General features: G+C 40.0%; 2 protein-coding genes across 5 annotated transcripts; both read left to right on the plus strand.

The window, feature by feature from the left end:
• Positions 1-2233: 2233 nt before the first annotated feature.
• Positions 2234-5145, plus strand: abhd10a (abhydrolase domain containing 10, depalmitoylase a). Of its 2 annotated transcripts, XR_014531794.1 has the most exons (6): positions 2234-2519; positions 3173-3356; positions 3552-3663; positions 3763-3900; positions 4230-4648; positions 4699-5145. XR_014531794.1 is itself a non-coding variant. In XM_083531449.1 (5 exons), exons 1-5 carry the CDS (start codon positions 2438-2440, stop codon positions 4569-4571), a joined length of 858 nt encoding a protein of 285 aa, XP_083387575.1. In that variant the 5' UTR covers positions 2235-2437; the 3' UTR covers positions 4572-4718. The 2 variants fall into 2 exon arrangements, 1 of the variants encoding a protein (XP_083387575.1); XM_083531449.1 differs by having other exon boundaries at positions 2235-2519; positions 4230-4718.
• An 803-nt stretch (positions 5146-5948) lies between these two features.
• tagln3a (transgelin 3a) lies at positions 5949-13279 on the plus strand. Of its 3 annotated transcripts, none has more exons than XM_083531399.1 (5): positions 5949-6107; positions 6793-6997; positions 7522-7696; positions 10254-10356; positions 10705-13279. In XM_083531399.1, exons 2-5 carry the CDS (start codon positions 6818-6820, stop codon positions 10886-10888), a joined length of 642 nt encoding a protein of 213 aa, XP_083387525.1. In that variant the 5' UTR covers positions 5949-6107; positions 6793-6817; the 3' UTR covers positions 10889-13279. The 3 variants fall into 3 exon arrangements, with proteins under 3 accessions (XP_083387525.1, XP_083387526.1, XP_083387527.1); XM_083531400.1 differs by having other exon boundaries at positions 6798-6997; XM_083531401.1 differs by having other exon boundaries at positions 6092-6107; positions 6775-6997.
• The last annotated feature ends 1668 nt before the right edge of the window (positions 13280-14947 follow it).

Genomic DNA, 14947 nt, shown 5'->3' on the forward strand with positions numbered 1-14947 from the left:
TCCCCCTCTCTCTCTCTCTCTCTCTCTCTCTCTCTCTCTCTCTCTCTCTCTCTCTCTCTCTCTCTCTCTCTCTCTCTCTCTCAGCCTCTTTACAGGCCTGTCATAACCAGGAGCTGTTCATTAATATTGAAATATACATTTTCTTGCATTTTATTTTGCTTTAGATTTTAAGTGTATTTTTTATATTAGTTTAATTAAAATCCTGATGCCTCATTCTGTCTTCTCTTATAGTGTCTTATTTTATCTTCTTCTGTCTCGTCTAATCTCGTTTTTATCTGATCTGAATCGGTACTATAATATAATAAACACATTTATGTGGGATTTGTTTACAGTGGTAAATGTTTCAGTTAAGAAATGTTGCATTGGTTTGTGTTGTGTTGTGTTTCATTGGTTTGTGTTGTGTTGTATTGGTTACATTTAAATTCATGGCATTTGGCAGACAGCCTTATTAGGGCGACTTCCACCTGAGCAGGTGAGTGCCAGGGGCCTTGCTCAAGGGCCCATCTGTGCCAGCTTAGTGGTGCTGGGATTTATACCTTCTACCTTCTGATCCAGAGTACAATGCTGTATTGTGTTGTGTTGTGTTTGTATTGGTGTGTGTTGTGTTGTGTTGTGTTGTGTTTGTATTGGTGTGTGTTGTGTTGTGTTGTGTTGTGTTGTGTTGTGTCTCGGTTTACTTTCCTGGTCTTTGTTTATTCATTTCTATTTTATCTGTAATTTCTTTTGAATTTAATTCTCTTCTCTTCTTCCATTATAATCTGCATTGTATTTTCCCACAAGTAGATATTATTATTTTAACACACAGCACACACACACACACACACACACACACACACACACACACACACATACACACACACACATATACACACACATTTATACACACACACACACACACACACACACACACACACACACACACACACACACACACACAGTGTCTAAAACATGTAATGTGACATGTCTGAGGACCACACTAATGTTTCTGTGATTAAATATCAGACACATCAGACTCATCATCATCATCATCATCATCATCACAAGTTTTGTGCCCTCTATTGAAACAAATAGAGGAGTAGCTCCACCTACAGGTAACTACACACACACACACACACACACACACACACACACACACACACACACACCACAACCAAAAATAAATCGATTTACTAACTCGTTTCATCTACAAAAAATGTAAATATGAAAACAAGACGGTTAGAACAAAATAAAAAACCATCACCAACAACAACAACAACAACGGCAACACAAATTCCACATGTAGCTCTTTATTTCACTAAACCACACCCAATCAGAATGGTGTAAATTAAATCAGTGACCTGAAGATTATCTGACCTCGGTTTGTCTCCCATGCAGAAGATCCTGTCATTTATATTACAATAAATCGTAGTGTCACAGGATTGACTCTTGGCCTGTAGCGCCACCTGCTGACCGAGAAAACGAATTACAGGTGTGCAACGTTCATGGGTCCTGTAGTTGTATCTCGGTGTATCTACAGAGCCTGTGAGAAGTGTGGAAACACCTGGTCTTTATGGCTTTTGAGAGACAAAACTAAATCTGGCCTTATGCAATATCGGTAGGTTTTGGATGAATTCCATGTCACTGTGTCACATTCTTCCTCACAAGTTTCTGTTTATATCTGGAAAACATGCTAATTCATTATATACATGAAGGGTAAATGATGAAATTAATCCTAAACCTTTATGGCTACCATTCCATACTTCAACACAATGCAATTCCCTCTGGACTCCGGCTCATTGGTATCGACTTTAACTATACTTTTGGCAAAGATATATTACACAAACTCTTCAAATATGACTGTGATTCAGGAAATTAATTGAGTAGTACACTGTACAAACAGCTTCAGGCAGTGAAGGTGTATCAGTGTATCAGTGTTTAAGGCTCTGGGTTACTGATCAGAAGGTTGCTGGTTCAAGCCCCATCCCCACTGTTAGGCTCTTAAACAAGGCACTCAACCCTATTGTGGCTGACCTGCATTCTGACCCCAGATTACTGAAAACCTGGGCTGGGGAGGTGGAAGCTCAGGGCTAATTGTAAGGTCGGGGTTCAAACCCCTGTGGGGGGTTCAAAGCTGCCACTCTTGGGGTCCTTGAACAAAGATCTTAACCCTATGTGATTTGGGTGTTTATCAGGAAGGGCTGTAGGGGGCGGTGTTGATCTCATCTTCTTCTCATCCATAAAAGCGTCCAGAAGAGAAGCAGCAATAAACCACAGAAGAAGAAGAAAAATAAAAGAAAAAAAGAGAAGAGGAGAAGAAGAAGAAGAAAAACAGAAGAAGAAGACCAAAAAGAAGAAGTACACCATTAAGAAGACCAAGAAGAAGAACACCATAAAGAAGACCACCAAGACCACCTTGTCCTTTATAAACTCTTCCGCGGAGGTGATTAATGATGTGATTATGGCCTCTGTGGTGTTCAGGAATTATAATAAACTCCGCCGCGTGCACAGCAGAACTTCACCCCTCATGTCTCAGTTCTCAGGTCAGTGTTCAGTCCTGTACAGTCCTTATATTAATATCTCAAAGCCATGGCGGCGCTTTGATCCTTTGCTCGGACGGGTCGCGTGGTGTAGGTGGCGTCGCCATGGTGACCTGTGGGGTCGCGCGGTTCGAATGTGATATCGGTATCGCATATCGGTATACGTTTGATCCGATAGTTTTGAGATGCTGATCTTAAAGGAACAGTTCAGCTTTGATTCGGTAAAAGTGTCTGTTTTGTTTAATTATAAGTGAATAAATTATGGATAAGCAGGTGTTTGTGCAGAATGTTCTCACAAAATATATTTCAATGATTTCTTGGCGGTTACTACTTTATATGATGATATTCTGCATACTATTAGTGTTTAAAAGTTAAAATCATCAAATCATATTGAATAATTCACATTTAATTTAATAATTATATATATATATATATATATATATATATACTAGCAATAATTATTATGTTATTTAATAATTTAAATTTTAATAATAATTTTTTTTAATATGTTTTGCAGTCATACTGTTTGCATGTAAACAGGTTTTTATTTTGGATAGTTTATTATTATTATTATTATTATTAGTAGTAGTATTAGTATTATTATTAGTCTAGTATGGAGAATGTCCCACACTTATTTGGCGTATCGTTGTGTATAGGAGACCGATATAAAAGTACGATCCAGTATGCCGCACGTCCCGACCTCCCCACCCTCGCCTACAGGAAGCTGAACGGGAAAAACCCGGGAGTCGTTTTCCTCCCCGGCTTCGCCTCCAACATGAACGGCCAGAAAGCTGAAGCTCTGGAGGAGTTCTGTAGATCTTTGGGTCACTCGTACCTCAGGTAAGTCTCCTACAGCGTCGCTTCAGCTTCCTATACATCTACTTCATATTGTGTGGAAGGAGTCTCCAGTGTCAGCAAAAGAGGTTCTTCACTACTTTCAAACGGAATTTTACACCACAGCAGTTTATCGGTAACAGGACCAGGGAACGACGACTTCCTGTTCTCATCTGACTTTTGTTTTTTAACACGTTCCAGGTTTGATTATTCCGGCTGCGGAGCATCAGAGGGAAAAATAACGGACTACAATGTCGGCACATGGAAAAAGGACGTCCTGTACGTGCTGGATGAGTTGGTGGAAGGACCTCAGGTAGGACAGGAAGTGAGGTCACTGGTTTTATATATAACACAGGAAGTCACAGTGAAATCCTTGTTTTTCTCACTTCTCTTTGTCTCCTTGCGGCTGTAGATTTTGGTCGGCTGCAGTCTAGGCGGTTGGCTTATGCTGCTTGCAGCTCTGGCGAGACCGCAGAAGGTCGCCGCCCTGGTGGGCATTTCCACAGCCGCAGATCATTTTGTCACCGCCTACAACGAGCTTCCTATTCAGGTGAGAACGGATTTGCAGTGGCAGCAAGTACAGTAGCTACAGATACAGTGTCTAGAAATCATGAAGCTATAAATGTAATAACAACAAATCCGGTTGCTACAAAATAAAGAAGCAGCAAATATGGTAGCTACAAATACAGTGGCTGAAAATACTAACGGTATAAATCTGGTAGCTACAAATACAGTAGTGGCAAACTATAAATTAAACATGGTGTTTAAACTTATAAAATCACAGAAACGGCCGAAGGCAGCATGAGATCGCTCCGTCTCCGTACAGAATTCGGCTTCTGCATAAACAGATCACGTGTAACATTGACGTGTACTCTGCAGAAGAAGGCGGAGATCCAGGAGTGTGGGTTCTGGTTGTTTCCCAGCCGCTACAGCGAGGACGGTTCATACAGACTGAGTGTGGACTTCCTGCGGGAGGCGGAGTCTCACTGCGTGCTGCAGTGCCCCATCCCCGTGTCCTGCCCCGTGCGTCTCATCCACTGCCTCCAGGACGCCGACGTCCCCTGGCACGTGTCCATGCAGGTGGCCGAGCGCGTCCTCAGCAGCGACGTCGACGTCGCCTTGCGCAAACAAGGCTGCCATCGCATGTCAAACAAAGACGACATCAAACTCATCGTCTACACCCTGGACGACCTCATCGACAAGCTTACCACGCTGGGATGAAACGTGCCGGGGGGCGGGGCTTCAGCACTGCAACAAACCGAGTCCAATCTGAACCAATCAGTGCTCAGCAAGGTCTTGCAAGGTCTTGCTATTGGAGGGAATTTTTCGTGTCATGTTCATTAGCTAGCTTTGAAAATCCGGCTCGTTTTTTCAGAAAATAATGATTCTGTTTTTTCTATAGCAAACATGTTGGTGTCGTTTTATTTCACACGTGTCGTTTGTAAACCCACCGCTCATGAATATTTATCCGTTATAAACCTGAGCATTAATTACCTACCAAAAATGATCACTTTCTACTGCAGTATTCGTTAACTAGCTACAAATATACCACTAGACTAAGTAACGCAACGTTTAGTGGCCGTCACTTTCACTTTACTTCGACTTTATACAGGTGACCTTTGACCTGTGAACTCTCAGACCTTGCACATCTAGAAAAGAAAACTAGCTAGTTAATGCTAGCTACAAACTCTCCATCGTGACTCAGTGTGTGTGTGTGTGTAAAAAATATTAAATTATTTTTTATTTATATATATTGCATTAAACACCTGAGAACCCTGAATACACTTTTTTTTTTTTTTTTTTTATATATTTAGTATTTTGTGTTGTTTTTTCAAGGCAGAAATATTTATTGTGTGTGTGTGTGTGTGTGTGTGTGTGTGTGTGTGTGTGTGTGTGTGTGTGTGTGTGTGTGTGTGTGTGTGTGTGTGTCCTCAACAGCATGTCACTATAGTCAGGTGATGAAGACAGGTGCATCTTTGTGTACTTTGTTAGTCTGAGTGAATTTCCTTATGCAGGTTAACACGTTTATAGCGTTTATACTATATTAATTATAGTCACGTGAGCAGCTCGTGTTTTAGTCCCACCCACTTCTGGAGGAATTCTGGATCAATTGAGTTGTGAAAAGTAATATGTAGCTTTTTATTTTAATCACTTGGCCACACCCACTGCTCCAATCTAGACACACCTCATCCGGTAAAGACCGAGCACAATGAAAAGACTTCCTCGAGAGTGTTTTATTACGAACACTATGAAGATCTAAATGTGTTCTTGTAGCAGCAGTGAAGGCCACAAGTAGTGAAGATAGTGAATCAACTCCCAAACAAAATGGCTCTTTTTAAAGACTCATTTAAATGAATTGAATGAATCAATTCATAAACTATAACATTAAAATCTTAAAAGACACACGGATGGATGGATGGATGGATGGATGGATGGATAGATAGATAGATAGATAGATAGATAGATAGATAGATAGATAGATAGATAGATAGATAGATAGATAGATAGATAGATAGATAGATTGATTTGATTGATTGATTGATTGATTGATTGGTTTGATGTAAAGGCTACTGATTTGTGTAGAATCCAAACCACACCCACTTCCAGCTGTGCAGTTTACAGCAGCTTAGTACTGAATCAAAGGAATCACCTGCAATGTGTCGGTTCGGTCAAACGCGTTTGTCGACTCAGTGACTCGGTGATGGAGATTTCCGACTCCTCCCAACGCCGAGAGACAGAGACGGAGCGGAGAGCAGGGTGAGTGCACACATCCATCTGTCTCTCTCATCCCTTTCATCTATTCATCCATCCATTCATCCATCCACATCTCTCTCCTCCATCCATTCCTCTCTCGTCCATCTCTCTCATCCATCCATCCACCCTCCCCTTCTCTCTATCTCTCTCTCTAAAATCTTATTCAGTTATTAATCTGTAAATTATGCGGAATTCTGCATCCCCTTTGATGTTTGCGCGCGTGCCCCTGGTGTGTTACGGTTGTGTTTTATTTCGCGACGAGAGATTTATGCGTCATGCGACATGTGTGTGTGCGTGTGTGTGCACGCGCGTGTGTGCGTATATTTATGTTTATCGGTTAATTAGCATGAAACGAGCTCTCGCGCCTTTTTTATTAAAAGATCAAAGGTGGCGCTGGACGCCATACGGAGCATCACTAATTATGAAACGTGAAACGGTGCAACATCAACAACGGATAGAAGAAAGAACACAAACACACACACACACACACACACACACACACACACACACACACACACAGAAAATGCGTTAAAACACAGTATGCCTGTGTGTGTATTTGTGCATGTGTGTGCACTGCCATGGCATCATTTGGTGGCTTCCTCTGTGTGTGTGTGCGCGCGCGCGTGTGTGTGCGTGCATTCCTGTGTTGTTTTTAAATCCCACTCAGCAGTCCTCCTTGTGTCTGTAGAGCAGATCAGTGAGACTAAGAGCTGATGGCGAACCGAGGGCCGAGTTATGGCCTGAGCCGTGAGGTGCAGGAGAAGATCGAGCAGAAGTACGACACGGAGCTTGAGGCTCGAATCGTGGACTGGATCGTGGCTCAGTGTGGAGACGACCTGCAGCGCCCACAACCTGGCAAGCAGAACTTCCAAAACTGGCTCATGGATGGAACGGTAAGGGAGAGGAACCTCAAGCAGTTATTGCAGTGTTTTTTTTCACACAACTGATGAGTCACACAAGTGTGTTTGTGTGTATATGCATGTGTGTGTGTGTGTGTGTGTGTGTGTGTGTGTGTGTGTGTGTGTGTGTGTGTGTGTGTACAGGCTTCCAGTGGTATGCTGATAAATAAGACTTAAATATGTGGCTGTTATACAAACATTCAGTTTGATTCAATTAAACTATATTTTATTTGTAAAGCAGTAATATAAATGATATATTCAATCATACATTATATTGTTCATTTAGTTTTTTTCTTCTTATTCCTATATCCTTTTGTGTTCTGTGTTGAGACTCCTGAATTTTCCATCTATTTGTAGTTCTTCCCCAAACTCTTACCACAAAGTTGGTGGCACAAAATTGTATCTGACCTTCCCAGGTCTTGGCTGTATAGTGAGTGTATTAGTGATTTGGGAAGAAGCCATTTCTTTCCCCAAATGTTGATTTGTTTTCACGAGCGCTGATGTCTCCGTTTCTGCAGATTCTCTGCCGGCTTATTAACAGCCTCTACCCCAGCGACCTGCAGCCTATAAAGAAGATTCCTGAAACCAAGATGGCCTTCAAGCAGATGGAGAAAATCTCTCAGTTCACGCAGGCTGCAGAAGCTTATGGCGTGACCCGAGGAGACATTTTCCAGACTGTTGACCTGTGGGAAGGTACCACACACACACACACACACACACACACACACACACACACACACACACACACACACACACACACACAGAGACAAACCACAGTGTCTTCCCTGATTGCACTGTGGCACTCATACGATGGTTCCTTTTTTCAATGTGAAGTCGTGATGTTCACTGTAATAATCCTCACACTCTTCCGCTCCTGTAACAGAACTAAATCAGTTTCCCTGCTACTGTAGATCACAATGTAGTTGTGGTCTTCAGGAGATCTAGACGGTGAGGTCAAGCACGAGGCAGGAGTTTCAGGTTTCGGTCCATCAGGAGAATTTGATTCGTGTCGGCGGTTTCATTTGATGGATGAATAATAAAATGAATTCCTCTTTAGAGTATACATGCGGCGTAAAGAGAAAAAAAGCAAAACCACAGCATCGTTTTTCTCTTCATGTAGATACGCATTTATATATCATTTTCTATATATATACAAATATTCTACTCAAGTCAAAGTGACTGTTACTTCAATGAAATTTTACTGAAGTACAAGTAAAATTATAGGTTTAAAAATCAACTCAAGTAAAAGTCAAAGCAACTCATTTAAAATGTTCTCCAGGGATTCCGGTGTAGTTCAGAAAGGACAAGGAGACATCAAACTTAAACTAGTTGTTTTTAATTAAAGTAAAACTTTTTACAAATTAAAGTGCAATAACAACAACAATCCCACACTACAGTCCACAAGTCTGATGTGGGTTTTTCACTTTCATAGCAAAAATAATCTCCTGTTATAATTTTATTTATGATGAGAGAAATCAGAAATGCAGATTGTCTGCGTCTGTCTGTCCGTCTGCACCTTTACTTCCTGTGAGTTTAACGCGTTTGTTCTCCGCCATCAGTCAGTCAGTGCAGTAGTTTCCGGGGGGTGATTTTTATATTTATTAACATTTTTTATTGCATTATTTTAATTAATAATTTTTCTCACTTGCGCTTATGATTTAAAATGTAGTTAAGTGCAAAACTTCAAATAAAACATACTTTAGTAAAAGCAAAATTACAGATTGTAAAAACTACTTTAAAAAGTAGAAGTACAAAAAAAAAAAGGTAATTAAAGTAACGTGAGTAAATGTAATTCATTATACTGTATATAAACTAATGCATGCGCTACTGCAGTGTAAATTCTGTTCTGTGGCTTTTGGAAAGATTAATTACATCATGAATTCTGCAGACCCAAGACTTCTTTTACTCCAAACCTCTGCCAGGAGGTTAATACTTAGCCAAGAGGAGTCTTTTTCATCAAGCTAATGACCTTAAACCTACATCTAAGTCAAGCTGTATAGTGTTTCAGCTCAGAATCTTATTCATTTTTTTTTTCACAAATTCACTTTCGATTGCTCTCTCCCTCTTTTTAATCATTTTTGATGTATTCTTTATGGTGGACATTTGAAAGGAACAAAGGTCATATGATCCCTGACTCTTTGTGGGCCTGGATTAATGGTAGAAGCTTTGCCCCTGCACTCAGAGGTTGCGCCACAGAATCTCATACCTGACTCATGTCTTATGGAACATTTCTCTCTTGTGTGTGTTATCTTTACATGATGTTAAAGCAAAAAGCTGGGATTTGAACTGGGGATGTTATGCACCATGTCCATGTAGAAATCCACTAGAACATTCAGGGACAGGGTTAGACCTGGCTCATGAGGGCTGCAATGAGAACATTAGTGAAGGAGAAGATGGTGGAGATGGTGGTTTCCCTTCAGTTTTGATTGGTCCAGGACTTTTCTGGGTGTTTCTCTTGTTAACAGGTTTCTGCAGGTGGAGCTGTGAGCACCACTAACCAACACATACCAACTGGTGCTTTGTACGCGAATGCGTCCTCCGTTCCTCTATTCCTCCAGGGCACATATATTGTTAGCACATTGGTTAATTAGCCAGGAGGATGTTGACTTTATAGCCTCCATGCTAACAACCACATGACCAAGAGACACATGTGGAGGTTAAATACATGCATTTGGCTTTGGGTGATTGTTTCTGCAGTTTCTGCATCGTCCTCTATCAACTTCAGTAACAGATCTCAAATGATGGAACACTTCAGAAGGATAGCATGTGTTAGCTTTAACAAGTAATATATATATTTCCTAGGTTTCTTATCCAGACTCCTCCATTCCTACCCTTGATTTTGTCCTTAGTGTGCTGAACTCATGGACTTTATTTGATCCCCAAAATAACATTTTGCTGCCCTGATCTCACCTGGAGCTTGAATCAGCAACCCTTCTACACACACACACACACACACACACACACACACACACACACACACACACACACACACACACACACACATTTATGTATCATACATAAATAAAATTAGTTTGTTCATTCACTTATTTTTATCCATCTGATTTTTATGCATGGAGATTGAGGGTGCCAAAACATATGGAGTTTCTTGGAGCTGAAGCAGTTGAAATCGGCAGAAGGTCCTTCTCCAATTAGAAGCTTTATTCTTACACACAGCCCGTATGTGTGCGATGATATCATCTGTTGTGTGTGTGTGTGTGTGTGTGTGTGTGTGTGTGTGTGTGTGTCACAGGGAAGGACATGGCTGCTGTCCAGAGGACACTCATGGCTCTGGGAAGCGAGGCTCTCACCAAAGACGACGGTCATTACCATGGCAACAAGGACTGGTTCCGCAGGTGTTACCCATAATGCAGTGCCTTATACTGTAGACCTCCTGACAGGTGTCTGGCGTCTGAGATGCAAACGTGCAACCGAATAACGGAGTAAAATAGATTTGAGATTTAAAGAAAATGCATGCGAATTAAAGTTAAATCCCACAACGCATTGCAGGAGCGCAACTGATCTATGCAGAGATTCCCATAATGCAATGCTGCGGTGTGTAAGGAACAGAGAGTGGGGTATGATGTAAAAATACAATGATGCAATGAAAAAAAAATACAACTGATGCAATGAAATGTTATGAAATTTGTGTAACTAGTGGAGTGTGTGTGTGTGTGTGTGTGTGTGTGTGTGTGTGTGTGTAGGAAAGCTAAAGGCCACAGGAGGGAGTTCTCAGAGGAACAGCTACGTCGGGGTCGTTCTCTGATCGGCCTGCAGATGGGCAGCAACCGTGGTGCGTCTCAATCGGGTATGGCGGGGTACGGAACGCCCCGCCAGATCATGCGCTACGACTCGCCGCGGCGCAACGGTGAACCGAGTTCCCCCTAAACCCCTCCTTGCAGTCGTACAACCCGGAAACAGCACATCAGATCCAGAGCTCTTCCTTTTCACATTCTGTTCAGTTTCTTCTTCTCAGATTCCTGTTCACACTCGCGAAATATTTATTCACACACGTAACCAGTCTCACACAAACCCTCTGCACCTACAGCAACCAAAAAAACACATCAATATCGCTATTTTACGCAGTTGTTTAGCTAATATGTGTAGCTCGCTAATCAGTTAAACTCCTTTAGTTCAAATAACGCAAAAGATTGTCCTGGTTTTTAAGTCTTCAAAGGATAATGCAGATTTTGTTAGCAATAAATATTAAAAAGAAAAAAAAAACATTTTAAGGCGCATGTGGACAAATCAAAGATAAATTCTAGTTTACCACAGAAAAGAGATGAAATACGAGTGGGGAAAAAAAACGTGTAGCGAAGCGTCTGGTTCGAAATCGACCTCATCGTTTAACATCTACACCATTTTTACCACCAGCTCAGGGGAATGAAATCTGCAGACAAATCAAACTCACTTTAGCTCACAGAAAGCCCTTAACCTAGCCTAGCCTAGCCTAGCCTAGCCTAGCAATGTGTACCGTAGTTACTAATAAATAAAAACAGCACAGTAAGAGTGCTGATCTGGAATTCGCTAAAAAATTTCTCCAAGAAACGGCGAACAGCTTCATGCTAACGAGGTGCTAAGTGAAAAGCATTCCTTTGTGTTTGAGAAACAAAACTCCTAAAGCTTTTATAAAACTCAAGTTTCACAGGAATTTGTGGTTAAGTAGCTAAAGCTAACAAATGGGCAAGGTCACTACACACTAGCTAAAGTTATTATAAGCTAATCGACAATGTGCTATCTAACGCTACCACCGACTTGTGCTAATTGGCTGAATTAGCTGCCAACAAGCTAAAATTCCCACAAGTAGCTATTCTTAGGTGTCTAAAAGAACCACAGTATGTAGCTAGCTAAATATTTTCAACTAGCACAGTTGGCCCCAAGTAGTTACTATTAACTAACTAAAGATTGTTATAAAACAATTATAATAACACTAAAACTATTAACTTATTGCTGGATAAACTTATTCACCACAGTAGTGGTTATGATTAGCTGTCAAATGATTCCACAGGAAACCGCTAGATACAAATATGTACTGCTAGCTCTCAAAATTTACCTCACATAATTACTACTAGCTACATTGCTATTGTGAGCCAGCCAAATTAGCCACAAGTATTTACTATTATTTGTATAAAGGTTCCACCTTGCCGTTCTAGATAAACTTAATTATTATGCAAATAATTTAATGCTAGCTATCTAAATTTTCCACACATTGTTACTATTAGCTAACTGACGGTACTACATGACTTTGCACTTTGCTAGCTACAATAAATTAAGATATTTGCTGCCAGCTGGCTAAACTAATCACAATCGCCATACGTGGCCTCAACCTGTGCTACTTAAGGCTAGGACTTCATCATTCCCTGACCACCCTGACAGCAGTGTGTGGCCTCAGGATTTTTTTTTTTTTCACATTTTGATTCGCCACTAGACAATAATGTGACCACGTGGTGTGTAAACTGTGGTTTTCACGTGTTCCTTCATTCCTGAATAGAAGCCATAAGAAGCTGTTGCACTGTCAGACCTTTAAGGTGAATATTGGCATTTTTGGGTTTTAACGATGTCAGAATGATGTCCTGATGCACCTCAAAATAGCTTATGTAGTATTAGCCGAATAACATAAATGCAAGATTTTCTTGCAACTAAGCTACTAAAATACCCACAGGATTCTCCTAGATATCGAACACTAATGCATGATGTTTTTGCTAGCTAGCTCACAGGATGTTAGTATTAACTAGCTACAATTGGTTTTTCTAGTAACTAGCTAAAGTTACCACAGGATTCTCCTGATAGTTGGCTAACACTAATGCAAGATATTTTTTGTTAGCTAGTTCAGTGAAATTAGAATCTACTTACTGCAATTACCCCATTGTCTTGCTAGTAGCTATTTAACGTTACTACATACTGTAATTATTATGCTGGTTACCTAACAGTAATGCATGATTTTCTTACTAGCTAGTTCAGTAAAATTAACACAGGGTGTCCCAGCTAGCTGGCTACAATTACAATATGGTCTTGCTAGTAGCTAGTTAAAGTTACCACAATTCTCCTGCTAATTAGTCAACTATTAGCAAACTACAATTACCACACAGTCTTGTTAGTAGCTAGCTTAATTTACCAAGGTAGTATTTTGCTTGTTTGTTGTTTTTTTTAGCTAGGTATTACAGTACAATTACCACAGAATGTTGCTATTAGCTAGCTACAATTACCATATGGTTTTGCTAGTAGCTAGCTAAATTTACCATATGATTGTCCTGCTACTTAGCTAACAGTAATGAAGGACTTTTTTTTATTTTTTTTGCTAGCTGGTTTAGTAAAATGATGATATATTGATTATATGATGTGTTTTGAGGTAATTTTCTCCTACAGGTGAGTTTTTTTGTCGTGATTTGCTAGCGCACTAACGTGTTTAACGCACGAGAACCGTAGAACGTGCGTTAGGTGAGGATCGAGTTGAGGTGTTAGCTCACACGCTACTGATGTATATGGGTTTTATATCTAGCACTAGAAAAGCTTCTTTAGTTTTGTGAATAGAGCTCTATAAGTTCAGTCGAGAAGCAGAACCACCATTAGATTCCCAATAAAACCGCATCAGAACGTAGAACCTGGCTGAAGGAACCCTCAGCAAACCTGTTCCCCCAAAATCACTAAAGAATGCGCTAAAGCCTTTATTTATTTGTTCTTTGTCACGGTTTCTTTCTTAGAACCCAGAACACGCTTATTATCCCAACATTCCAGAACAGATTGTTATGATGTCAAGATGATGGACGTGTCTGAGGTGGTGAGCGAAGCATGACGTCTCGCACCACGTTCTGTCAGGAGCAGCTTAATATATATATATAAATATATATATATATATATATATATATATATATATATATATATATATATATATATTAAGTCTTTATCGATTATGTCTATAAAACCGATAGGAAATGTCATTAAGTATTTTTTTTATAGTCTTTGCCATGCAACACACACACACACACACACACACACTTGTCTGTAATTACATTTGATCTGGATTTTTTTTTCCCCCTGTTGAATCTTCTCCTAATTGAAATATCGAGTTTCTCGCACAACAATCGGCGAATTTATTGTACTCTTTTAATTTGAAAACATTGAACAGTGTAAGGAAAGGAAATGTGTCAAACAACTAACAGTATAATAAAAACAGTGTTTCGTGTTGTAGCCGTAGAGATCAGTGTTGGATGAAGTACACAAACTATGTATTTGAGTAAAAGTAGATCCACTCAGTAAAATTTGACTCCAGTCAAAGTATTTGCCTTTAAATGTACTTAAGTACCCAAAGTTACGGATAAGCGAGAGAAAATGAATGAATGAATGAATGAATGTACTTAAGTACCCAAAGTACTGATTTATTATGGCTATAATCATTTTTGTCACAAGAGTCTTTGTTGTGGCGAGTCTGGAGTTTCTTTATCATTTATTCCTCTCTGAATGTTCTGCTTGATGTTGAACTGATGCTGAACTGTATGTTGGTGATCAGAAGATGCACAAAGCGCCGATCAGAACACGTGTAAAACAGAGCGTGCGCTCGATCCTGATTGGTGACTCGCTGCGTGTTTCACCAGTTACATTTTTATCCTTGTTAATAAAAAGAAACGACTGAATTCACTAAATGTAGTTGAGTAAAAAGTTAAATATTTGACTTTAAAATGTAATGAAGTTTCAGTAAAAATCTCCCCAAACGGAAATAATTCAGTAAAGTACAAATACGTTAAAAAGCTACTTAAGTGCAGTAACGAATTAAATTGACTTCATTACTGTTCCACTGGTAGTGACGCACAACGTCGCCGCCCTGCTGTAAGCTAAAGGTAATCACAATAATAATAATAATAATAATAATAATAATAATAATCATGACTTTCCAAACAAAACAGCAGCAAACAAATCTGAAAATGATCCAATATCCAAAGTACTGCTCCA

The sequence above is a fragment of the Silurus aristotelis genome (genome assembly GCF_946808225.1).
Source record: "Silurus aristotelis genome assembly, chromosome: 26".
In the NCBI taxonomy this organism is placed as follows: domain Eukaryota; kingdom Metazoa; phylum Chordata; class Actinopteri; order Siluriformes; family Siluridae; genus Silurus; species Silurus aristotelis.